The sequence below is a fragment of the Anomaloglossus baeobatrachus genome, unplaced genomic scaffold (genome assembly GCF_048569485.1).
Source record: "Anomaloglossus baeobatrachus isolate aAnoBae1 unplaced genomic scaffold, aAnoBae1.hap1 Scaffold_120, whole genome shotgun sequence".
NCBI classification, from domain to species: domain Eukaryota; kingdom Metazoa; phylum Chordata; class Amphibia; order Anura; family Aromobatidae; genus Anomaloglossus; species Anomaloglossus baeobatrachus.
This window is the reverse complement of record NW_027441890.1, coordinates 524,512-549,996: the sequence shown is the minus strand read 5'-3', so window position 1 is coordinate 549,996 and position 25,485 is coordinate 524,512. Positions and strand designations below refer to the sequence as shown.

General features: G+C 44.8%; 1 protein-coding gene across 1 annotated transcript in view; it reads left to right on the top strand.

The window, feature by feature from the left end:
• Positions 1–278: 278 nt before the first annotated feature.
• LOC142260525 (solute carrier family 35 member E1-like) overlaps positions 279–25,485 on the top strand; it is a 32,674-nt gene continuing 7,467 nt past the window's right edge. The window contains exons 1-3 of the mRNA XM_075331973.1: positions 279–780; positions 20,562–20,632; positions 20,724–20,861. Of these exons, the coding sequence (XP_075188088.1) occupies positions 429–780; positions 20,562–20,632; positions 20,724–20,861 (561 nt within the window). The 5' untranslated portion in view covers positions 279–428. The remainder of the gene's footprint in view (positions 781–20,561; positions 20,633–20,723; positions 20,862–25,485) is intronic.

Sequence of the window (25,485 nt, the reverse complement as noted above, 5' to 3'; positions counted from 1 at the left end):
GGCTTGGTTGGCGTGTGCGTGGTGGTGTCCTCCCGTCCACTATAATCAGGCTTCGCCCCCCTGCATCCACCCCTCCTGGGGGTCTTACCCCCAAACCCTCGCTTCTATTATAAACAACTCCATGGCCACGTGGATTTTTTTCTTGCTATCAGGTATGTTGGAGTAGGTCCCGCCCCCCTCTGGTCACATGGGCATGACGTCATCCAAAGTCCTAACTGGGATTCAGCCTCTACCCCAACAGGACGAAACCAAACAGATAGGAAATGACGTTGGTGCCGAAATGGACCGTCCCAGCGGAAGTGATGTCATTGTGAAAGTGCTCTATCACCACCCATTCTCTTGACGTCTCCACTTCCACGTCTCCTTGTGTGTGTGTCCCGGTGTGGAGTGCGGCTTCCCCGTGGGGGTGGAGGAGGAGGATCGGGGTCATGGCGGTGGTGTCCGCAGCAGGCGGTGGGCAGGTGGCGCCCGGTAACGTACGAGAGGGGGCCCGTGTGGCCGTGCTCTGCCTTCTCTGGTACTCGGTGAGCTCCGGCGGCAATGTGGTGAATAAGATCATCCTGAACGGCTTCCCGTACCCGGTGACTGTGTCCCTGTTCCACATCCTGGCTATCTGCTGCTTCCTCCCGCCGATGCTCCGGGCATGGGGCGTCCCGCACACCCAGCTGCCCGCCCGCTACTACCGCTGGTACATCATCCCGCTGGCGTTCGGGAAGTACTTCGCCTCGGTCTCCGCTCACTTCAGCATCTGGAAAGTGCCCGTGTCTTATGCCCACACTGGTGAGTAGTGCAGCCGCCCCGTCCTGGCTCGGAGGATGAGGTAGAACCTATCACATTTCAGCTCTCATTTTTTAACGTTACTGGTTGAATGTGAGCAGTGATCTGATTGGTTGTTAGGGGCTTATTTGCTGTTTGCAGGGTTTGGGTAGGATGTGGCGATTGTAAGATGTCAGCAGTAGTGATGGGTGGACTTGTAGGGGACCGGCGGGTCTAATTGGGCTAAAAAAAAAAACCCCACAAACCCTGGTTCTGGCTCAGGATTGGTCCCATATACCTGGCCGGACGTCGGTCCCCTTACGTCTATGGGGACCGGAATCTGGCAGTTAACCCATTCACGACCTATGATATACTGGTACATCATAATTTAGGTCACTTAACCAATGATGTGCCAGATCGTCATAGCGATTGAAGTGGTTTGGTTCGCTGTACCCCAGCGGTCACCACCAGGTCACCGCCTGATCTTACAGCTGGGACCCAGCACTCACTGCCAGTAGCAGTCCCTGTGCCGCTCCTGGCAGATTAACTCCTAAGTGCTGTGATCAATACGATTGCAGCATTCAGTTGGCAGGGACAGTAATAGCTTACCTCTCCCTGGTGATTGGGTCCCTGAAATGCGATCACAGGAACCTGATCACTGCCATGGCAACCCTGGGTCGTCACCATGACGACTCCGGGTCATCCAAATACAGATCGCCTCACAGACCATGCTGCTGCAGCCCTGACACTTATAAGCCTCTGCAGTGGGTTAAAGTAGTGATCAGGCTGTGGAGATGTAAAGGGACTAAGTAAAAATAAAGTTAAAAAACCCCCAAAACAATTGGGGCAAATAAAACAAAAAAACCCTCCAATAAATAAGTATATTTATGTAAAAAACAAAAAACACTATACAAATTTGGTATTGTTGCGTCTGTAATAACCCAAGCTATTAAACTGTCACACTAGTTAATCCCTTCAATGAACACAGTAAAAAAAAAAAAAGTTTCATCATGCAGCTGACAAAAAAGTGGAATAAAACGCAATCAAAAAGTCATAACTAAAAATGGTAGCACTGAAAATGTCGTCTTGTCCAGCAAAAAAACAAGCCACTATACAGCTCCGTCAGCGAAGAAATTAAAAAAGTTATAGCTCTCAAATAAAGCACTGCAAAAAACTATTTTTTCCAATAAAATAATTTTTATGGTGTAAAACATGAGAAAAACCTATCTAAAAGTGGTATCGCTGTAATCGTACCGACCCGAGGAATAAAGCTGTTTTATCACTGTTAAAGCATGGTGAACGGCGTAAAAAAAAAATATTCCTGAGTTGCTGTTTCGTCCTGATTCTGCCTCTCAATAAGTGGAATAGAAAGCGATCATAAAAAAAAAGTGGCCAAAAATGGTACCAATTAAAACGCTAACTTATCCCGCAAAAAACAAGCCCTCACATGACTGTCAGCAGAAAAATAAAAAAAGTAAAGACTTCTAAATCTGGTGATGCAAAAAAACTTTATTTTGCAAAAAGCATTTTTAGTCTAATAGTCGCCAAACCTAAAAAACACCAGATATAAACCTGGTATCACTGTAATCGCACTGACCGGAGAAATAAATCCACCTAATCACCTATACCGCGAGGTGAACGGCGTAAAAAATAAAGCCAATTCTTCAGCGACTATTGACTTGTTCATTCTGCCTCCCAAAGATGGCACGGCTCATATTTATCCTGCGCTTTACGCTCAGCGCTTGCATCGGGATTACGTGTAAGGCTGCGTGCCCACAATAAGGTATAGCAGCATATTAGACGCAGCATCTTTTTGTTGCGTCCAAACCGATGCATTGTGCGGTACAAACACAGTGGATGAATTTATAGAAATCCCATTCCCACTCTGCTTCTTTTCTCCGCAGCTTAAACTGACATGAACCATGGTTTCCCTAGACGCAACATGTCAATTTATGCTACGGAGACTCGAGTGCCCTCAGATGGGAAAACAGAGCGACAGTCCACAGCACTCCGAACCCTGATAGTGGGCGCATGCAGCTGCGGTAATCTGTGGAGAACACTTGCATCCCCACAGGAGAAGACACTGTACCCAGGACACAGCGTGTGCGGATCGTGGCGTGTACCCATAATCTCTGAAAAACGGGATTCAGACAAAATTCTCAATGGAACATTCACTGTAACGAGACCGGTGTCATTTTGACCTCACGTCTGGCTTGTGGTTCGACGGTGTCCATCTTTTTACTCCTCTTTTTAGACTTGCACAAAAGTGCGGTCATCAACAGGTTTGTGCACCTTTTGAAAAGACTGACACCGCTGAACAGAGGCTGAATGGTGTCTGGAGTAACTCTGTTGCCTCATTATAGTGAATGGATCTGTCGGGGGTTTCACCTGAATCACGTATTTCAGAGCTGGAAACCCTGATGTAAGTGCTCAGCATAGAACACGGGATAAATGTGAACTGATCCAAAATCTTCTGTACCCAAATCACCACCAAATAGCATTCAACTCCACCCACAATAACACAAGTCCCCACTCATCTGTTAATGGAATACTGGTAGTACAGAGGCTCTCTAAAAACGCTATGGCTCCCGCCCTCAAAAAAACAAACAACAAAACTGCAAAATCTGTGTTCCCACTCCCTTTTGAGCCCCACAATGTGCCTAAACTGCAGTTAGCATCTACATGCCTGGCATTGGTGCAGTAAGGAGAGCCCGCTTAAATGTACGGGGTGCAGGTTTCCAGAAGCACGTAGTGCTCGCTCATCACTACTCGTTGCTTGTTACGAGTACAGAGCATGGCAGTCTCGCTTATCACTACTCGTTTGAGTAGCAAGCACCCGAGCATGGCAGTGCTCACTCATCACTACTCGTTACATGTACTGAGCACCCGAGCATGGTAGTGCTCACTCATCACTACTCGTTACATGTACTGAGCACCCGAGCATGGTAGTGCTCACTCATCACTACTCGTTACATGTACTGAGCACCCGAGCATGGTAGTGCTCACTCATCACTACTTGTTACATGTACTGTGCACTTGAGCCTGGTAGTGCTCACTCATCACTACTTGTTACATGTACTGTGCACTTGAGCCTGGTAGTGCTTGCTCATTACTACTCATTACAAATACAGAGCACCCGAGCATGGTAGTGCTCACTCATTATTACTCGCTATGAGTACTGAGCACCCGAGCATGGTAATGCTCTCTTATCACTACTCGTTACAAGACCTGAGCATGGTAGTGCTCGCTCATTGCTATACCTGTATGACTAGTTTGTTATTCCCGCCAATCCCTTCTGGCTGCTACCAATGTTCATTCTTCGCTCCTTCTTTCAAGAGTCTGAATGTATTACTTTTCTGGCAAATTAGATGTAAGAGGGCTTTTATATATATATATATATATATATATATATATATATTATAAATTTTTTTTTGCAAGACAGGCAGGTTTAGTTTTATTATATAACATACTTGAAAACATTAAAAACATATTGACAGTACAGTGAAATGAAAAATGCAGCCATTGCTTTTCATGGTTTTATTTTTACAATGTTTGTGGTTTTTTTGTACAGTAAAGTGACCTGGTAATATTATTCTCTAGGTCAGGGTAAACGTGGTAATGCCAAACTTATCTGTAACCTAATTTACTTCAATAGTGAAAGAAACCTTGATATCAAGTCTACATACCGCTGTTAAAATGGCAGGTTTTTGTCATGTAAAACAAGTGATGCCAAGAAGCAGGGTCGGCTCCTAGGTTTTCATGGGCCTCGGGTGAAAGAGTCTCAGTGCACCCCATGTACACGCAGACACGCACATACACAGATACGTACCCATACAGGGATACATACATATAGGAAGATAAATTCCCAATAATATATATAAACAGCCATAAATATATTCAGTCATATATGCTGACATACATAGGTGTGTGTGTACACATGGATGCGTTGCATGGGGAGAAACGCGGGGGCTGCTGCTCTGGATGCGTGGCATGGGGAGAAACGCGGGGGCTGCTGCTCTGGATGCGTGGCATGGGGAGAAACGCGGGGGCTGCTGCTCCAGATGCGTGGCATGGGGAGAAACGCGGGGGCTGCTGCTCCGGATGCGTGGCATGGGGAGAAACGCGGGGGCTGTTGCTCCGGATGCGTGGCATGGGGAGAAATGCGGGGGCTGCTGCTTCGGATGCGTGGCATGGGGAGAAATGTGGGGGCTGCTGCTTCGGATGCGTGGCATGGGGAGAAATGCGGGGGCGGCTGCTCCGGATGCGTGGCATGGGGAGAAATGCGGGGGCGGCTGCTCCGGATGCGTGGCATGGGGAGAAACGCGAGGGCTGCTGCTCCGGATGCGTGGCATGGGGAGAAACGCGGGGGCTGCTGCTCCGGATGCGTGACATGGGGAGAAATGCGGGGGCTGCTGCTTCGGATGTGTCGCATGGGATAGAGCGCATTGTGCGCTAGTACTGGCCAGTGTGAGAATGTAATCCTTTAATACATTTGCACACAGCATTCAATAAGCGGGGATTTAAAGGGCCGTCAGCCAGCAAAATGTGGCTGCTGGTTTGATCACTCCAGTCCCTGGGAATCTACCTGGGGACTGCAGTAGAAGTCACAGCCCCTGCCGTGTTGTGACGCTGGACCTGCCAAGAAGAATCATTTCCAAACTTTCCTACCTTTTTTTTTTTTAAAGGAAATCTGTCACCAGGTTTTTGCTCCCCCATTTGAGAACAGCATAATGTAGGGGCAGAGACCCTGATTCCAGCGATGTCACTTACTGAGCTTTTTGCTGTCATTTTGATAAAATCAATGTTTTCTCTGCTGCAGATCTAGCAGTTATACAGAGCTCATGAATATGCTGGACTACCGGCACCACACCAAGTAGTCCTCTAATGATAATCTACTGCTGATTAAACAGTGATTTCTATCAAAACTACACCAAGGCTATGTCCGCACGCTGCAGTTTTGTGTTCACCACAAAACTGCGCCCTGTGGTCACAAACGCATGTTGTGGCCAAAAAAAAGTATCAAACTACACGTGCATTTTTGATCCGTTTTGAAAAAAGCAGGGCAAAAAACACAAAGAATTGACATGTTGCAGTTTTGTTGTCGCCATAAAACTGCAGCCAAAAAAATATCAATGTGCGCACAGCAAATCTAAAATCTCATAACTTTGCTGGGGAGGGAAAAGCATGCAGTTTAGTCACAAAAAAAAACTGCATCAAAAACTAGCGTGTGCATGGGGCCTAAGCAGCCCAGTAATGACCCACCGCTGAAATCAGGATCTGTGTCTCTACGTTATGCTGCTCTCAGATTAGGTGACAAAAACCTGGTGATAGATTCCCTTTAATGTTACCCATAATATGTACAAATCCATTGAGAAGTCAACTAACGTTATTTTGAGGGGGATGGGGGGGAATAAAAATATCAAATCTTAAAAAAAAAAAAAAAAAAGTTTCCTAATTGCAAACAACCTCCTACAATTGGGGATGTGGTTGTGTTGACAATTTCTTTTAGTGCAAATGCCATGGTCTGTAAACAGCATACAAGACAACAAAGGGATCTCATTGTAGAAAATGATCTGTCAGGCATAGTATGCAAAAAAGATTCCAAGGCATTGGGTATACGCAGTGATGGCAAACCTGTGGCACTCCAGCTGTTGCAAAACTACAATTCCCATCATGCCTTCACAGCCAAAGCGTTTGCTTTGAATGGCCAATGGGAATTGTAGTTTTGTAACGGCTGGAGTGCCACAGGTTCGCCATATAGCATGAATCACTGTGAGGATGGTCTTCAAGAAGAGGCCTACAGGGAATTTGTCAGCAGGCTTTGCTATCTCCTCTGAGAGCACCATGATATAGCCTGATTCTAACGATGAATCACTTAATTTACTAAGTGCAGCGCTTCTGACACAGTTTTAGATGAAACAATGCAGCAGAGCTGAGAGCTGCTCTCACTAGGCTCTGCTTATAGAGTAGGGAGCACGGTCGCATTCACATGGAGCATGCACCACTCCAGCATTTTAAAAAAAAAAAAATATATATTCCAGAGCTGGAGTGTCACCTTAAATCTAAGTCCCCTGCCCCGTCATATGCTCTCTTTCTGGTGGCTTCACCTTTTACCGACACAACACCGGTTCCACGGCACCATCTTATAACTGTAACTTCTGATAGCCTTCAATCCAGTTCTATGAAAGTCAGAACGACTCTCTCATAGAGATGGATTGATTTGTGACCTCCAGCGTGCTTTATGAAACACTGGAGCTGCCAGCAGCTCACAAATCACAGGAGACCGACCAGAGCAGCGGTGATAGAAGATGAAGCCACGAAAGGTGAGGATCTGACAGGGGTCAGGGGACTTGCATTCAAAGCACCATTCCAGCTGCAATAGAAAACGCCACTGGAGTTGTGCTTTTAAATTTGGCACAACAGTGACATTATTTAAAAAAATAGGACGTCCCTCAGAAATTGAAAAGACAAGAAAATTGATCCTGTAGGCTGTCAAGAGGCCTACAACAACATTAAAGGAGCTGCAGGAATTTCTGGCAAGTACTGGTTGTACACTGTATGTCACAAACAGCTCACATATTCTTCATGTGTCTGGTTTGTGGGGTAGGTTGACAAGACATAAGCTTTTTCTTACTAAGTAAAACATTAAAGCCTGGCTATGTTTTGCCAAAACCTACATCAGGTTTGCCAAAAGCATATGGGGAAAATGTGTTCCAATCTGATGCGATCGCGGTTGTACTTTTTGGGCATCATTCCAAAGGGTATGTTTGGTGCAAAGCCAACACTGCACATCACAAAAAGAACACTATACCCACTGTGGAGGCAACATTATTGGACGTGTTTTTCGGTAGCTGGAAACTGGGGCTTTGGTCACAGTGGAGGGAATCGAGAACCGTTCCAAATGTCAGTTAATTTGTGCATGAAAACAATCAGGTGTCAGCTAATAAGCCGGAGATGGCGAGGAATTACACCTGTCAGCATGACTACAACCTCACCGATATCTACAGATTAAAAAAAAATGGCTTCATCCGAAGATCAGACCTGAATCCAAAAGGAAATCTGTCGGTGACCTAAAGAGGGCTGTACACAGGAAATGCCTTCGCAGGAAGAGTGGGCAAAGATTGCCAATTCTACGTGCGCCATGCTGATAATCTCCTCCCCAAAGAGACTGAATGCTGTCATAAATACAAAAGCTACTCCAGCACAGTATATTGTGTCCATAATTATTCAGCCACATTATTTACATTTTCCTCAATGGATTTGTAGATTATGGGTGACATTAAGGCTATGTTCACACTAGAAAAATGATTTTTCTTAAGAAATTTCTTGAGTGAAGGATTAGCGCACCTGTGTTAAAAAAAACGCACCAATAACGCAGGTGCGTTTTTGGTGCGTTTTTTCATGTTGGTCCCTGCGTTTTTAATGCCTTTACAGCAATAAAGCACATTGAAAATAAAAAAAATAGATAATACAGAGATAGATATAGATATTTAGGGGAATAGAGTATAGAGGGATAGATATAGATAATAGATAGAGGGGTATAGATAATAGATATTTAGGGGTATAGATGGATAATAGATAATAGTTAGATATTTAGGGGTACAGATAGATAGATAAGATAGATGGATAGATAGAGGTATAGATAGATAATAGATGGATGGATAGGTAGATAGACAGATGATAGATCGACAGAAGGATAGATAATATAGAAAGATAGATAATAGATATAGATAGATAATAGATATTTAGGGGTATAGATAGAGGAATAGATAGATAATAGATATTTAGGGGATAGATAGATAGATAAAAGATAGATAGAGGGATGGATAGGTAGATAGAGGGATGGATAGGTAGATAGAGGGATGGATAGGTAGATAGAGGGATGGATAGGTAGATAGAAGGATAGATAATAGAGGGATAGAAAGATAGAAGGATAGATAATAGAGGGATAGATAGATAATAGAGGGATGGATGGCTAGAGGGATGGATGGCTAGAGGGATGGATGGCTAGAGGGATGGATGGCTAGAGGGATGGATGGATTGATAATAGAGGGATAGATATTCCAGCTTTATTTTTGATGTTTCCCCCCACACACTGCACTTCTCATGGCCGGTAATGTGTTCACATCACCGGCCGTGAGAAATGTCCTGTAGTTCCCCGCAGCCTCTCTCAGGAGCTGCATTCAGCAGTCGCTCCCTGACCCGTGGAGAACTGTCATACGCGGCTGGAGCAGGGCTGGAAGCGCCGAGGGACATCGCTGTGGATTACGTCGGAGCTGTGTCTGGGAGGGGTTAATACACTGGAGAAAGAGGGACTTTTTGTCTTTTATTCAAAATAAAGGATTTTTCGGTGTGTTTCTTTACTTTCACTTTCAGATTAGTGACGGCGTGTCATAGACGCTGCCATCACTAATCTTGGACTTAGCGGCAGCTATTAGTTGCTGTTAACTCCATATTACCTGGATTGCCCCAGCATCACGGCATCTGGAGGAGCCGGTAACACGCCGGGACTGTCGCATAATGGATGCGACAGTCCCGGGGCAGCTGTGGCTGATATTCTCGGCTGCGGGAGGGGGAGGGGGCATTAACCCTGTCCCTCGCTCTCCCCAGCCTGAGAATACCGGGCCGCCGCTGTGTTAACCCGGCTGAAAGGTAAAAATACAGCGGAGCCCACGCTTTTTTTTTTTTTTTTTTTTCCTTTCTTCTCCTTCCCCTTCCTGTCCTAGTGACATCACTTCCCTGCAAAACGCAGTGCAGGGAAGTACACTATGTCTTTAAAACGCGGGAATAACGCAGGAATAGCGCACATCACTTGCTACCTGCGTTATACCTGCGCTATTTCATAGTCAATGGAGTGAAATAACGCAGTTCGCTGCAGAAAAGAAGTGACATGCTCATTCTTTTTCTTAAGAAAATCTACTGAAAGAATTTTCTTAAGAAAAAAACGCAGTGTGCGCACAGCTAATTTTTTTCCCCATAGGTTTTGCTGGGGAATGTCTGCAGAAAGGTTACAAGAATTTCTCAAGAAATTTCTGCAGCAAGAACGCAGGTAAAAAACGCAGTGTGTGAACATAGCCTAAAAGTTAGACAGTTGTGTTAGGGGTTAATGTTCTGTATTTGGCCAGACATGGGTCCCTTTGTTAAGTCATGTTTGTTAAGCCATTGTTTTCCTCTGAACTCATCAGAGCCGTCAGTTGTCTAAAGGCCACTTCACACATAAAGAGATCGCTAACGACATCGTTGCTACGTCACCGTTTCTGTGACGAAACGACGACTTCACCAGCGATCTCGTTATGTTTGACACGTACCAACGATCCTCCCCCCTGCTGTGCAATAGTTGGTCGTTGCTGGATGTCCTGGGCCATTTTTGGCTTGTTGGAGTCCTGCTGGGCAGGATGGATCTGTATGTTTGACACCTACCAATGATCTCGTTAACGACCTAGATGAGAACTTAAAGTGTGACACGTAGGGGTGTAGTTGCGTCACCTTTTCCGCGCCCCCTCTGCATTGTTACTAAAGTTCTTGGGAAAATGACTGTGGGACTTCTCACCAACAATCTCACCAACGACTTAACAACGATCCGTAAACTGTGATGTAGTAACGATCTCGTTATGTGTGACTGGACCTTTAGGATGTGTAGTGCTAATTTAATGACAATCCCCTCAGCCTCTCTGTCTACCTCACTCAGAGGAGAATTAACTGTGCAGATTGGAATGCCATGCAACCAGAGCACAGCCTTATTCCACCAATCCTGTAAGACCACCATACCCGGAGATGAGTGCTTGGGTGATATAAAAAGGGACTGCTTGAGTCAACAGGGTGTTCTTTTGCTAGATGGCTTCAATCTAGGGTTTTCGGTCTCAGTTGGAAGTGCTTTACCCAGCCTAGGTACATTGGCGCCAGTTAGGGGATCAGAAACTAAATTATATTGTGCAGGAGCACCACCGAGGATTCGGCTGGAAGAAACCCAGGTTGGGAACGATTTGGTTACCTGGCTATGGAATTTGCTGTGCTCGTGAAGCTTCCTACGCTTGTCACTATCCTATTCTCAGTGGGTGCCGTCCAAAAGCGGGTTGCTGCTGGTTTGGGTTATGTGGCCCTGGAAGCTGCGAAGGCACAAATATTCTAATCCTTGGTGAGCCAGCGAAAGAGTGACACTTTGTTGCCTGTTACATCATGTGGTTTGCTGGTTATGTGCCGTTAATTGTTTGGGGATCCAATAGAGTCTTAATATTGTGATTCCCTCATCCTGTCTTGTCTGAGTAGTGTTCCGCCCACAATTTAGGAGGTCAGGCGTTCAGTTGGGATGAGCCCTGGACCATGCGGTGTTTCTAAAGGCGGCCGGGCCAGCGGACAATAGCACCCACTGAATCCTGTGTCTCCACAAGGTATTCTTACTGAGCCCCGGTAGAATAGAGTTCCAGTAGGCTCCTAATTCTGACCCCTGTGTACCCCTTGCCCTATCATCCATGTTTACCTCATTACTGTGCACAAGTCCGAATAAGAAGGAAACTTAAGCTGGTGTCACACATAACGACGACGACAACGACGTCGCTGCTACGTCACCATTTTCTGTGACGTTGCAGCGACGTCCCGTCGCTGTCGCTGTGTGTGACATCCAGCAACGACCTGGCCCCTGCTGTGAGGTCGCCGGTCGTTGCTGAATGTCCAGCTTCATTTTTTGGTCGTCACTCTCCCGCTGTGACACACACATCGCTGTGTGTGACAGCGAGAGAGCGACGAAATGAAGCGATCAGGAGCCGGCACTGGCAGCTGCGGTAAGCTGTAACCAGCGTAAACATCGGGTAACCAAGGGAAGACCTTTCCCTGGTTACCCGATGTTTACGCTGGTTACCAGCCTCCGCTCTTGCTGACAGCGCCGGCTCCTGCACTGTGACATGTGGCTGCAGTATGCATCGGGTAATTAACCCGATGTATACTGTAGCAAGGAGAGCAAGGAGCCAGCGCTAAGCAGTGCGCGCGGCTCCCTGCTCTCTGCACTGTGACATGTAGCTGCAGCACACATCGGGTTAATTAACCCGATGTGTGCTGCAGGAGAGCAAGGAGCCAGCGCTAAGCGCGGCTCCCTGCTCTCTGAACTGTGACATGTAGCTGCAGCACACATCGGGTTAATTAACCCGATGTGTGCTGCAGGAGAGCAAGGAGCCAGCGCTAAGCGCGGCTCCCTGCTCTCTGAACATGTAGCACAGCGACCTTATGATCGCTGCTTCTGCTGTGTTTGACAGCTAAGCAGCGATCATAACAGCGACTTACAAGGTCGCTGTTACGTCACCGAAAATGGTGACGTAACAGCGACGTCGTTGTCGCTGTCGTTTAGTGTGACACCAGCTTTAGTCCTGTGTGTAACTGGTTTGATAATTTTCTTTTTTTTGTGGACGTTAGTGGTAATCTTCCCAGCAGGCGTTCAATGGAAAATGAATGTTGGTTTAGTGGACGTAGGTTCACAAGCTGACGACAGCCGTGAGGCTCTGTTTAATTAAGGAGGCAAAGTCTTATGAAACTCCGGCTGTACACACAGGCAGATTTCTCCGTGTCAAGAGGGTCCTAAGAAATGGTGGCAGGCTAAGCTCCCCACATGCGTGCACCATCTATTAGCAGTGCTGGTGCCGTTACAGGGCAATAACTGAAATCTGCAGTGGAAATTGGTGAAATGTCCGCTACAGTTGGAGCAAGCCTGCCTATATGCTGCTGTAAATGAGTATGTTTCCTTAAGCCCTACTCAGCTTACTGTGGAATTTATAAAACTGAAATGCCGCGCTAGGAATGCCATGTGTGAACCTGGCCCTAAAAGGGCTGTAGGAACCTGATTCCTGGGTGTGCCACACCTGGCTTAGGGAAAGATTTTCTGCTAAGCCCGTCTCCCTGTCCTGGAACACTTAGGCTATGTGCGCACGTCGCGTAAAAACATGCAGTTACGCTGCGCTTTGTAGCGCAGCGTAACTGCATGCGTCCTGCGTCCCCTGCACAGTCTATGGAGACTGTGCAGGGGCTGTGCGCACGTGGCGTTTAAGAGCGCAGCGCTTCGGCTACTGCCGAAGCGCTGCGCAAAAAGAAGTGACATGTCACTTCTTTCCTGCGCTTTGCCGGCAGCTTCTGCTCTGTCTATGGGAGGAGCTGCAGGCAGAGCGCATGGAATCGGCGCTCACTACGGACATTTCTGCAGCGATCTAAAGCGCACATGTGCTCTTCAGATCGCTGCAGAAATTTCTGCAGGGCTTGTACGCAACGTGCGCACATAGCCTTAGGCTGGTTTCACATCAGCGCTTTTTTGCCTAGCGTAAAAAAAACTCACAACGCATATCACCGGCTCCTGCAGATGGAATGTCCAACGCATGCAACCGCAATATTTATTTACCGGATCCTGGATGCAGCGGGACACAGAATTTATCGTCCGGCACTGGAGCCAGCTGATCAGGTGTCAGCTGAACTCCTGATGTGACAGCCCGCACAGATCAGCTGACTCCAGCGTTAGCCGATTACTTGTTCTGTGTCCCGCTGCATCCATCGCAGTATATGCGGGCTGTGAGGTCAGCTGAGTTCGGCCGCCACTGGAGTCAGCTGATCTGAATTTCTGACCTCTGACCTCTGTGCTCTTTCAAATGATAACAGAATTAATATATTTTAGGGGTACCCTTTTTGGGAAATTTGACCTAAAAATAGGTAAAATTCGTTTTTTTAAAGTTTGTCATCATATGTGGGTGTGAATATTTCCACAAATACATATGCTTTGACCGTGATATTGCAGCAATGCAAAGTCATGAAGATGTTTGTTGTACAGGGTAAAGCACCAGTTCCTATTGGTTTTTGGTCTTGAGTTATATATGGGCAAAGTTTGGCATAAATTTTATGCGAGGCGTTTTGCAAGCTACTTTGACACAAAATTGCGGCCGAAATATTTTGTCATAGCCGGTAATAATTTTATCGCGTTTAGCAGCAAAAGTTGAGCTAGTATGCCAAATTTCAGCATCATAGCCAGTATAGAACTCTAATGGCTATGTGCCAAAGTTTGCAAAATCCTCTTAGCTGAAGCCGCAGGCTTGGGGGGGCCTCCAGTGAAAGGTCAACAGTGCCCAATATATTTGAGATCTGGCCCTAAAAATTTACAGAACCTCTTTTCAAACATACATGTACATCCTTATAAATTTTAAGCAAAATCGGAGAACGTCGAGTGGGGACGATTTTTAAAACTGGTCCACTTGACATGGAATGACCCATAACCCTAACCCTAGGGTTAGGCTTAAAAAAAGACGTGGGCTTTGCCATATTTTTGTATGCTAGCCAGGTGCAGCAGGCAGGTATGGGCAGCCCCCAGCTGCATATTTCTACCCGGCTGAGAACCAAAATTATAGGTAAACCCTTTTTTTAATTATTTCATGAAATAATTAAAAAAAAAAAAAAAACAACAAACGATGTGGGCTTCGCTCAATTTTTGTGTCCAGCCAGCTACAACTAGGCAGCTGGGGATTGGAATCCGCAGCGCAGGGTGGACCAAGCTCTCTGGGCCCCCCCTGCTGCGAATTGAAGTCCGCAGCCACCCTAGAAAAAGGGGCGTTCATAGAAGTGCCATCTTCTGGCGCTGTAGACAACTCTTCCAGCAGCCCTGGTGCTGGGTGTCTCGCTGGGTAATAAGGGGTTAATACCAGCTTTGTTTTACCAGCTGATATTAAGCCAGAGATTCTTAATGTCAGGCCAAGTTTGACCCAGCCATTAAGAATCTCCGATAAAGGGTTAAAAAAAGACAACACAGAGAAAAAATACTTTATTAGAAATAAATACACAGACACACCTAGAGACTCCATCTTTATTACCCCCCTCACACCTCCACGATCCTGGTCTTGAGAGAGAAGATAGATCAGCTGATCGCTCATAAAAGCCGGCTAATCAGCTGGCAGCCGGCTTTTATGAGCGATCGGCTGATCAGCCGGCGGCTGGCTTTTATGAGCGATCAGCTGAGACTGTTCACACCAAGCAGCTTCAGAGCATGCTCTGTAGGGAAAACTGAATCCGTTTGTGATGGATGCAACCGCATTTGAAAAGCAGGATCCGGCACCCATTCACATACATTACAGCTCCAGCCGCAAGCTGCTGGATCTGTTCAGATGCAGTTTTTTCCTGGAACAGATTTTGAAAAATTAAAAAAAAAAAATAAAAATGAGCAATTGTAACAACAGCAAATAGAAACGGAGACTGCAAGTTTCAATAGGAGAAACAGAGTCTGCTGTACGTCCCAGGAAAGCTACCAGAGCAGAAGTCAAACACATCCACAGACCGCTATTCACGTGTCAATGGCCATAAGTGTTGGGCAGTATAGTTTTTTTTTTTTTTTTTCTATATGTAAGCCGTATACTAGAAACAATATGTTTTGTTACTATGTGAGTATATAAATGGCACTGTATGGTCATATATTAGGATAGGTCAGCAAAACCTCCAGATAAACACCTTCAACAACCACAGCAACTACAACCAATGTATCATTCTAGAACTGCTTTAATACATAGCATTACTGTATCAGAGGTAGCACAGGCATCTTGGTAAGAAAGCGGAGACATGGCCTTAGGGTACCTTCACACTTAGCGATGCAGCAGCGATCCGACCAGCGATCTGACCTGGTCAGGATCGCTGCTGCATCGCTACATGGTCGCTGGTGAGCTGTCAAACAGGCAGATCTCACCAGCGACCAGTGAACAGCCCCCAGCCAGCAGCGACGTGCAAGCGACGCTGCGCTTGCACGGAGCTGCCGTCTGGAAGCTGCGGAGACTGGTAACTAAGGTAAACATCGGGTATGGTTACCCGATGTTTACATTAGTTACCAGTGTGAGCAGGGAGCAGGGAGCCGCGCACACTGAGCGCTGGCTCCTTGCTCTCCTACCATAGCTACAGTACACATCGGGTTAATTAACCCGATGTGTAATGCAGCTACATGTGCAGAGAGCAGGGAGCCGCGCACACTGCTTAGCGCTGGCTCCTTGCTCTCCTAGCTGCTGTACACATCGGGTTAATTAACCCGATGTGTACAGCAGCTACATGTGCAGAGAGCCGGAGCCGGCAGCACAGGCAGCGTGAGAGCTGCAGAGGCTGGTAACTAAGGTAAATATCGGGTAACCACCTTGGTTACCCGATGTTTATCTTGGATACAGCTTACCTCAGCTGTCAGACGCCGGCTCCTGCTCCCTGCTCGCTTCATTTGTCGCTCTCTTGCTGTCACACACAGCGATCTGTGTGTCACAGCAGGAGAGCGGCTTTGAAGAAAACGAACCAGGGCTGTGTGTAACGAGCAGCGATCTCGCAGCAGGGGCCAGATCGCTGCTCAGTGTCACACACAGCGAGATCGCTAATGAGGTCACTGCTGCGTCACAAAAAGCGTGACTCAGCAGCGATCTCGGCAGCGAGCTCGCTGTGTGTGAAGCACCCCTTACAGAATCCCAAATCTAGGGTTATCTAGAAATTCAAACAGGATGTAAATTAGGCTGGTTTCACATCAGCGTTTTTTTGCCTAACAGCAAAAACAACCACAAACCGCATGTAACCGGATCCTGCCCCGATTTCAATGCATTTTCAATGGAATCGTGGTAAGATGCGGGTGCATGCGGCACAGACTGGATCCGTTCTTTAGCGTTTTTTTTTTTACCTAGGTCCCAAAACGCAACATGTTGCGTTCTTGACCTTGGTCAAAAGAAGCATTAGGCTCTCTCCACCACTTTCCCCTGACTGTTCTTTTCACAGGCCATGTCAACTTGCTGTTTTAGTTGACATTTTTAAGGCTAGCTGTGCACTGCAATTGTGCACTTAAAGGGGTTTTCCCAACAAAGTTAATTTTAAAGTTGATTTTAATCAATAGATCTAATAATAATAATTTCCACAATTAGATGTGTTTAAAAAAAAAAAAAAAGTCCCTCAGCTGAGATCTTATGTACCGTATGTTTGCCTATGTACTGTGTAATGGCCATGTCTTGACCGTACAGGGACATGGTCTGATCACACCACAGCTCCTGTGCTGGGATAATCTTATATATGTGCCTCTGCTATGTACTGTGTAATGGGCGTGTCTGACCGTACAGAAATATGATCTGATCATACCACACTGCCATTACACAGTACATAGCAGGGGCACATATATAAGATTATCTCAGCACAGGAGATGTGGTATGATCAGACCATGTTCCTGTATGGTCAGACACAGCCATTACACAGTACATAGCAGGGACACATATATAAGATTATCTCAGCACAGGAGATGTGGTATGATCAGACCATGTTCCTGTACGGTCAGACACGGCCATTACACAGTACATAGCAGGGACACATATATAAGATTATCTCAGCACAGGAACATTTTATTTATTCATTTTTAAACATTCAGATATGGAAATCTAATGTTATTCTAAGATATATTGATTAAAAGGAACTTTGTGGGAAAACTCATATATCATACAGCTTTGCTCAACATATGGTGTAACGCTCCCATCAGAGTAGTATTGATGCCCAGTCAGAGAGTTCTGTTGATCACTATATACTTACCAATGTTAAGCAGTGAAACCGTGCTAAAGTGTGTGTGTGTGTGTGTGTGTGTGTGTGTGTGTGTGTGTGTGTGATAAATGCAGCAGGGGGTATTATTTACCTGGGGACAGAAGACCAGCACGGGACTAAAATGTTCTTCCAGTGGCTTGTTTCTGCACCTTAGCTACACAGGCAACCCTACATGCACCCCAGCCTAGGGCTACGTTCACATGCTGCGGCCATGCCAAAATAAAGGGATTTGTTCAAAGCGCAGACCATAGCAGCAGCCAAGTGAACGCAGCCTGACCATAAAGAGATCTTAAAGGGAACCTGACACCAGATTTGGGGCCTATAAGCTGCGGCCACCACCAGTGGTCTCTTATATACAGCATTCTAACATGCTGTATATAAGAGCCCAGGCCGCTGTGTAGAACATAAAAATCACTTTTTTCCCCTTACCAAGACAATCAGTCCAGGTCATTGCAAACATATTCCACTGATACCCGATTTAAAAGTGGAACCTGCCACCAGATTTGGAGCCTATAAGCTGCTGCCACCACCACCAGTGGGCTCTTATATACAGCATGTTAGAGTGCTGTATATTAAAGAGCTCAGGCTGCTGTGTAGAAGGTAAAAATCACTTTAAAATACTCACCTTAATGGTCGCTGCGGTGGATGTGGCTAAAATGGGCGTCTCCGTTCTCTGATGCCGGCGCCTCCTCTTTCGGCCATCTTCATCCTCCTTCTGAAGTCTGTATGAATGACCCGTCCTACGTCATACACGCTCGCTGGTCCCGCGCAATACAATACTTTGATCTGCCCTGCTCAGGGCAGAGAAAGTGTGCCTGCGCAGGACCTCAATGCCGGCTAGTGTGGATGACATAGGAAGCATCATGCACCCAGGCTTCAGGAGAAGGACAACAAAGATGGCCGAAAGAGGAGGCGCCGGACCTGGAGACACCCATCCGACCAGTCTGCAGCGACTGTTTAAGTGAGTATTATAAAAAGGTTTTCAATTTGTTTTACATTCCGGTTATTGACCTTTTATTAATGCTATCGCTGACTGTAGAATGGAGTTACACGGTGACATTTGGTTGTAAGGAAAAATGCTAATGCATGACTGCAGCCTTAATATTGCCATCTCTCTATAGAGAGTAATCAAGTCTGCATGACTGGAAAACCCCTTTAACACATCTACGTATAAATGCCCACTTAGTGATTTTTCATAATACAGGATGCATTATGGAGTTTGTTAGTTAATTCTGGGGTACAATCCACAATGTTTCAGTAGCAGCAATGTGGATCGGATTTTTCCAAATCTCAGGCTGCAGTTAGACCAGCCCACCACAGTCACCAAGCGGCTACTTACACTCCGATTGGCATTCCTTTAATACCCTGTCTAGATGGGGCGACTGCACTTCATGTGTGGAGGGGAACAGGCCTCCGTTGTGCTACATGGCACTAGAAGAGCTGTTCTGGGTCTTAAAGGCTACGTGCATACCATGCATTTTTATCGCTTTTTTTATGTGTTTTTGAGTGCAGTTTTGTCACATCCTTATGCCAGCAAAGTCAATAAAATTTCTGATGTTTAATGCACATATTGCTTTTTTCTCTTGCATATTTGGTGCGGAAATCTGCAGCATGTCAATTCTTCCAGAGTTGATCTCCCCCAAATGCATATAAAAAACGCGGCAAAAACACTTTTTTTTTTTTCTTTTCTTTTTCTCTATGCCACGGGATGCAGATTTGGGGCAGAAGTTTCTGTAACTAAATTCTCAGCGTGCGCACATAGCCTAAAGCCTACTTTACACAGTACGATCTATCGTGCAATTTCACGATCGATCGCACCCGCCCCCGTCGTTTGTGCGTCACGTGCAATTAGTTGCTCGTGGCGCACAAAGTCGTCCCCCCCCCCCCCATCACTCGCACCGAACATCCTCTTCCTGAAGGGGGAGGGACGTTCGGCATCACAGCGACGTCACACAGCGGCCAGCCAATAGAAGTGGAGGGGCGGAGATGAGCGGGACGTAAACATCCCGCCCACCTCCTTCCTTCCGCATTGCCGGCGGGTGCCGCGGGACGGAGGTAAGCTGCTGTTCATTGTTCCCGGGGTGTCACACGGAGCGGCGTGTGCTACCCCGGGAACGATGAGCAACCGGCGCCATTTTAATTAAACGAGATTATGAAACAAAGCGACGAGTACATGATAACAATTTGTGAGCGATACTGCGTCGCTCGGAGGTGTCACGCAGCCCGACGTCACAAGCGATGCTGCAAACTATGCCGGATGTGCGTCACAAAAACCGTGACCCCCGACGATCTATCGCACGATAGATCGTCTCGTGTAAAGCACCCTTTAGAATCCTGCAGCTCTGGTACGCTGGCAGATATGCAGTGATCATATGATCACCAGGTCCTACAGAAGCACAACATTCATAAAGTGGTATCTAGCCAGCAAAATAGAAGACACAAGCAATAATCAAACACTTCCATATTCTCCTCGGCTGTGTCTGACCGGGCTTTGGACCTGCTCCTGCTAGATTTCGGGAGCTATAAAGTCACTCTGTTCTTGTTGACTTGTGAATACTCGCAGCACACCATGTCCTCGATGTTTGGATTCTCTGGTGCCGAGAGTGGGCGGACGCGTTACCACAAGTAGGCAAATTTGTATCCATGCGGTCATGTGTCGACTAGACGTGCGCGGCCTTGAATTTAACAAGGCCAGGCACGTCTAGTTGGAATGTGGCCGGAGGTGTGCAGATTGCATTCTTGCATTTTCATGACCGCCTGCTCTCGTCATCGGAGAATCCTGGCAGCGCTGCGAGGATTCACATAGGATTCACATGCAAACTTGAGCCCCAAGCCTACCATGTTGATTGTGGTGGGAAATCCAAACAATGTCTGCTGTTTATTTCGCTAGTTTTTTTTTCCAATGAGGTTTTGAAAGCTTTACTAGAAAAAAAAAAAATTGAGGTGCAAATTCCTCATTGACATGAGATACAAAAAAAACTCTTCAAAACCACACTATATCTGTATGACTTTTATTTTTATGCAGCCAATATGCTAATTTTTATGGTCTTTAATCCTGTGAGCAACATCCCTTTTAAAGACTATAAAAATTAGCAGTCAATTAAAAGACCCATATCTCTGCAACGGTATGGTAGATACAAATATAATAATACTTAATTGCATTACTGGGATTGTATTTATCTATAAAAATGTGTTCCGTGAAGTCTTGGGTCTTTTTGTTCTTTCTCACAGCCCTTGTTTTTGCTCTTACATTTCAGTAAAGGCTACTATGCCGATATGGGTGGTGCTTCTGTCAAGGATAATAATGAAGGAAAAGCAGACTACTAAGGTGAGACGGATCCTGGTTGTTTTACATTTACTTATATTGAGTAGTCCTCTAATGTGTCTGGGTCAATGAACATCCTGCTCCTTTTTTCTAGGTGTACATGTCCCTGATTCCAATCATAGGAGGCGTTCTTCTGGCCACTGTCACCGAGATCTCCTTTGATATGTGGGGTCTGATCAGTGCATTGGCTGCGACTCTCTGCTTTTCTCTGCAAAACATTTTCTCCAAGAAGGTTAGTGTCAATGATTTTGCTTTGCATAGCCAAATACATTTGAACTTTGCCATCTTTTCCAGTTTACCAGGACAACATGTAGACAGCCAATAAATATTTATAATGGACTTTAGTAGCTCGAACATGAGGTTGATTTTTCCCTACCATGTGCTACATGTAAATCACTGTTAAAAGACAATAAAGATCAGTCCACTTGTGAGCTGCTTGACTGATACATTAGAGTCTGCTTTCTAGAGACACAGCCTTACAACCACCCAACTTCATTGGTATTGGGGGCAGCACTGAGATCTACAACTCAATCAAAACCACGACTAACACTACTTTATGGACCAGAGGGCCTAGGAGCTGCACAGATTTAGAGCCACCTCCTTTTTACTGGTTTTTGTTTTTTTTTGTCCAAAGGGTGTCTATGATCAGTTGCTATGGTAGGAAATCAAGTAAAAGGGGGCATACTGCCCAAGGCACGCACGCACGCACACACACGCGCACGCAGACACGCACATACATGCATACACACACATACATGCATGCATACACACACATACATGCATGCATACACACACATACATGCATGCATACACACATACATGCATGCATACACACATACATACATGCATATACACACATACACGCGCACGCAGACACACACATACATACATGAATACACACATACATGAATACACACATACATGAATACACACATACATGAATACACACATACATGAATACACACATACATGAATACACACATACATGCATACACACACATACATGCATACACACACATACATGCATGCATACACACGCATGCATACACACACATACATGCATGCATACACACACATACATGCATGCATACACACATACATACATGCATACACACACATACATACATGCATACACACACATACATACATGCATACACACACATACATACATGCATACACACACATACATACATGCATACACACACATACATACATGCATACACACACATACATACATGCATACACACACATACATACATGCATACACATACATACATGCGCACGCAGACACACACATACATACATGCATACATACATGAATACACACATACATACACGCATATACACACACATACATGCATACATACATGCATGCATACACACATACATGCATGCATACACACATACATACATGCATACACACATACATGCATGCATACACACATACATGCATGCATACACACATACATGCATGCATACACACATACATGCATGCATACACACATACATGCATGCATACACACATACATGCATGCATACACACATACATGCATGCATACACACATACATGCATGCATACACACATACATGCATGCATACACACATACATGCATGCATACACACATGCATGCATACACATACATGCATGCATACACACACATACATGCATGCATACACACACATGCATGCATACACACACATACATGCATGCATACACACATACATACACACACACATACATACATACATGCATACACACATACATACATACATACTTGCATACACACATACATACATGCATACACACATACATACATGCATACACACATACATACATACATGCATACACACATACATACATGCATACACATATATACATACATACACATATACATACATACGTACACACACATATACACACACCTAAACCAATTTTTTTTTATGCACAGCATGAAATACATGTTTACTGTAGTAATTTACTGTGTGTGTCCCCCCCCCCACTCACCCCCCCCAATGTAAAAATCCTGTTAAAGGGAATCTGTCAGCAGGTGTTTGCTGTGTAATCTGAGAACAGAATGAGGTTGGGGTTAAAATAGAGATTTCAGTGATGTCTTTTATCAGACTGGGTGCTGGTGTTTACTTGCAATGATTTGTTTTAGCACCAGCTTATCGGGGTTTTTTTTTGTTTTTGTTTTTTGTTTTTTACTACATCCTTAGGTGACTACTAGTCCAACTTATGATAAGCCGCTCACTTTCAATAGACTATGTACACAGAAAGCTGTAGGGTGGGCGATGGCAGATTTCTGAACTTTGCTACATCCTGCAACTCTGTGTCACAACTGTTGCACCCAGTAAACTAAATGATATTTTGTTGGAATCAGGCATTTTTACTACTTTATGATTCTCTCAGATGAGGTGACAAAAATATGTTGAAAGATTCCTTTTAATTGGGTGAGCAGGATTAAGCTAAAAGATAAACAATTGTCATAAAGGGTACATTTTCTAAATGGGCTATAGTCATAGGCAGTGAGGTACCGCAGGGATCTGTACTAGGACCGTGGGTTTTTTTTTTTTTTTTTTTTTTAAATCTCTTTATTAATGACCTTGTGGATGGGATTGAGAGTAAAGTGTTTTGACTTTTCTGACGACACCAAACTATGTAGGATATTAAATACTGACCTTGACAGTACAGTGTTACAAAACAATCTGGATAAGGTAGAGATAAGGGTATCCTCAGCTCACCTGTTCCTCGGGCTGCCAGTCCTTGCGGGTGCCAGGGATCCACCGGCAAGTTCCAGCCGGTTTAGGAATAAATGCAAAAAGAGGAAAGGATCCGGCACAAACTCCTCTGGATAAAATGTCAAAGCTTTATTAGCAAATATTAAAAAGGTTCCATCCGTGTAAACAAAAGGAGGGAGTTATCCCATGGAAACTTTACGCGTTTCGGACTTCCATATTAAAAGCAAAGAGTCCTTAAAAGGAGGGAGTTATCCCATGGAAACTTTACGCGTTTCGGACTTCCATATTAAAAGCAAAGAGTCCTTAATCATAAGTCTTATGATTAAGGACTCTTTGCTTTTAATATGGAAGTCCGAAACGCGTAAAGTTTCCATGGGATAACTCCCTCCTTTTGTTTACACGGATGGAACCTTTTTAATATTTGCTAATAAAGCTTTGACATTTTATCCAGAGGAGTTTGTGCCGGATCCTTTCCTCTTTTTGCATTTAATCTGGATAAGGTGCCTGAATGGGCAAACACTTGGTAGATGAAAATTAATATTGATAAATAGAGGTATTGCACCTAGGACAGAGTAATCCTATTGATGTATATACCTTAAATGGAAATAAAGTTGGGACTTCAGAGCATAAGAAGGACCTGGGTATTCAGGAAGCACTCACTGTGGGTGGAAGAAAGGTGATTCCAGCAGCTAAATAGGAAAGGGTTTTTTACAGTTAGAGCAGTCAAACTGTGGAAATCTCCTACGAGGTAGTAATGCCAGACACAGAATAGCTATATAAAAAAAAAATCTGTGATCCACCCGTGCCTGCTTGCCATTTGGATTGTGCTGTCAAAATGTGACAGTGCAATTTTAACTGGCTGCGGTGGGGATCGTGCTGTTTCCTGCCTCCATCGTCAGTCCCGTGACGCGATAACAGGGAGCAGATGGTAGCAATGGGTCATGTGATGACTCCTGTCTCTATCATGATGTATTTCCAGTGTGCGCCAACAGAGCGCTGTCTCACACAGGACCGCTACAGAGCTGTAGCTGACCAGCAGAAATAAGCAAGCAATTGGACTGTGCAGCGATAGTCCCTTAGGTGGACTAGTAAAATAAAAATGTAAAAAAGTTATTAAAAATAAGAAAAAAAATATAAAAGGAAAAATAGTTCAAATCTCCTCATTGAAAATAAAACCGTTAAAGAAATTGAAAAAATCTACACATTTGCTATCACCACTTTCAGAAATGCCCAATCTAACAAAATATAAAGTCAATTAACCTGATCGGTACATCAAAAAAAATTCTAAACGCCAAAATTAGGTTTTTGGGGTTTTTTTGTCGCCGCAAACGTTTTTTTAAAATGCAATAACAGGCGATCAAAACGTAGCATCTGCACAAAAACAGTATAATTAAAAACTCCAGCTCAAGATGAAAAAGCAGTCACTGAGCCCCTCATCCCATAAAATGAAAAGTCTATGGGTCTCAAAAAAATAGCGCAAAAAGCACCATTCTTTTTTTTGGACAAATTTCTGAATTTTTTTTAACCCCTTAAATAAAAGTATACATGTTTGGTATCTACGAGCTCGTACCGACCTGAGGTATCATACGGACATATCAGTTTTACCATATAGTGAATACGGTGAATAAAAAAAATCCCAAGAATCGTGCAATCACACTTTTTTTTTTTTTTTAATTGCAATTTCATCACACTTAGAATTTTTTTCCCCTTTTTTTTTTTTTTTTTTTTTTTTTTTTTTTTTTTAATTTTAGTACAATATATCGTAAAACTAATGGTTTCATTCAAAAGTACATCTGGTCCCTCAAAAAATAAGCCCTTATATCGCAAGTTTGACTGAAAACTAAAAAATTGCGACTCTCGGGAGAAGGGGGAGCAAAAAACGGAACACATGCAGTCCATAGGCTAATGGGTGGGAAGATCAGCTTTGTGTCTTTCTGTACCTATAGTCTTGTAATAATAAAGTACTCTTGCTTGGTGTCTAAACCAGCTAATCTTAGAATAGGCATATAAACATACAGTGTATGCAGCAGCACTGCATTGTAATGTCCATGCAGATGCAATTAGTGTATGGATCTATGTGCCCTGCAGATTCATATGGCTATACATATACTGAAATG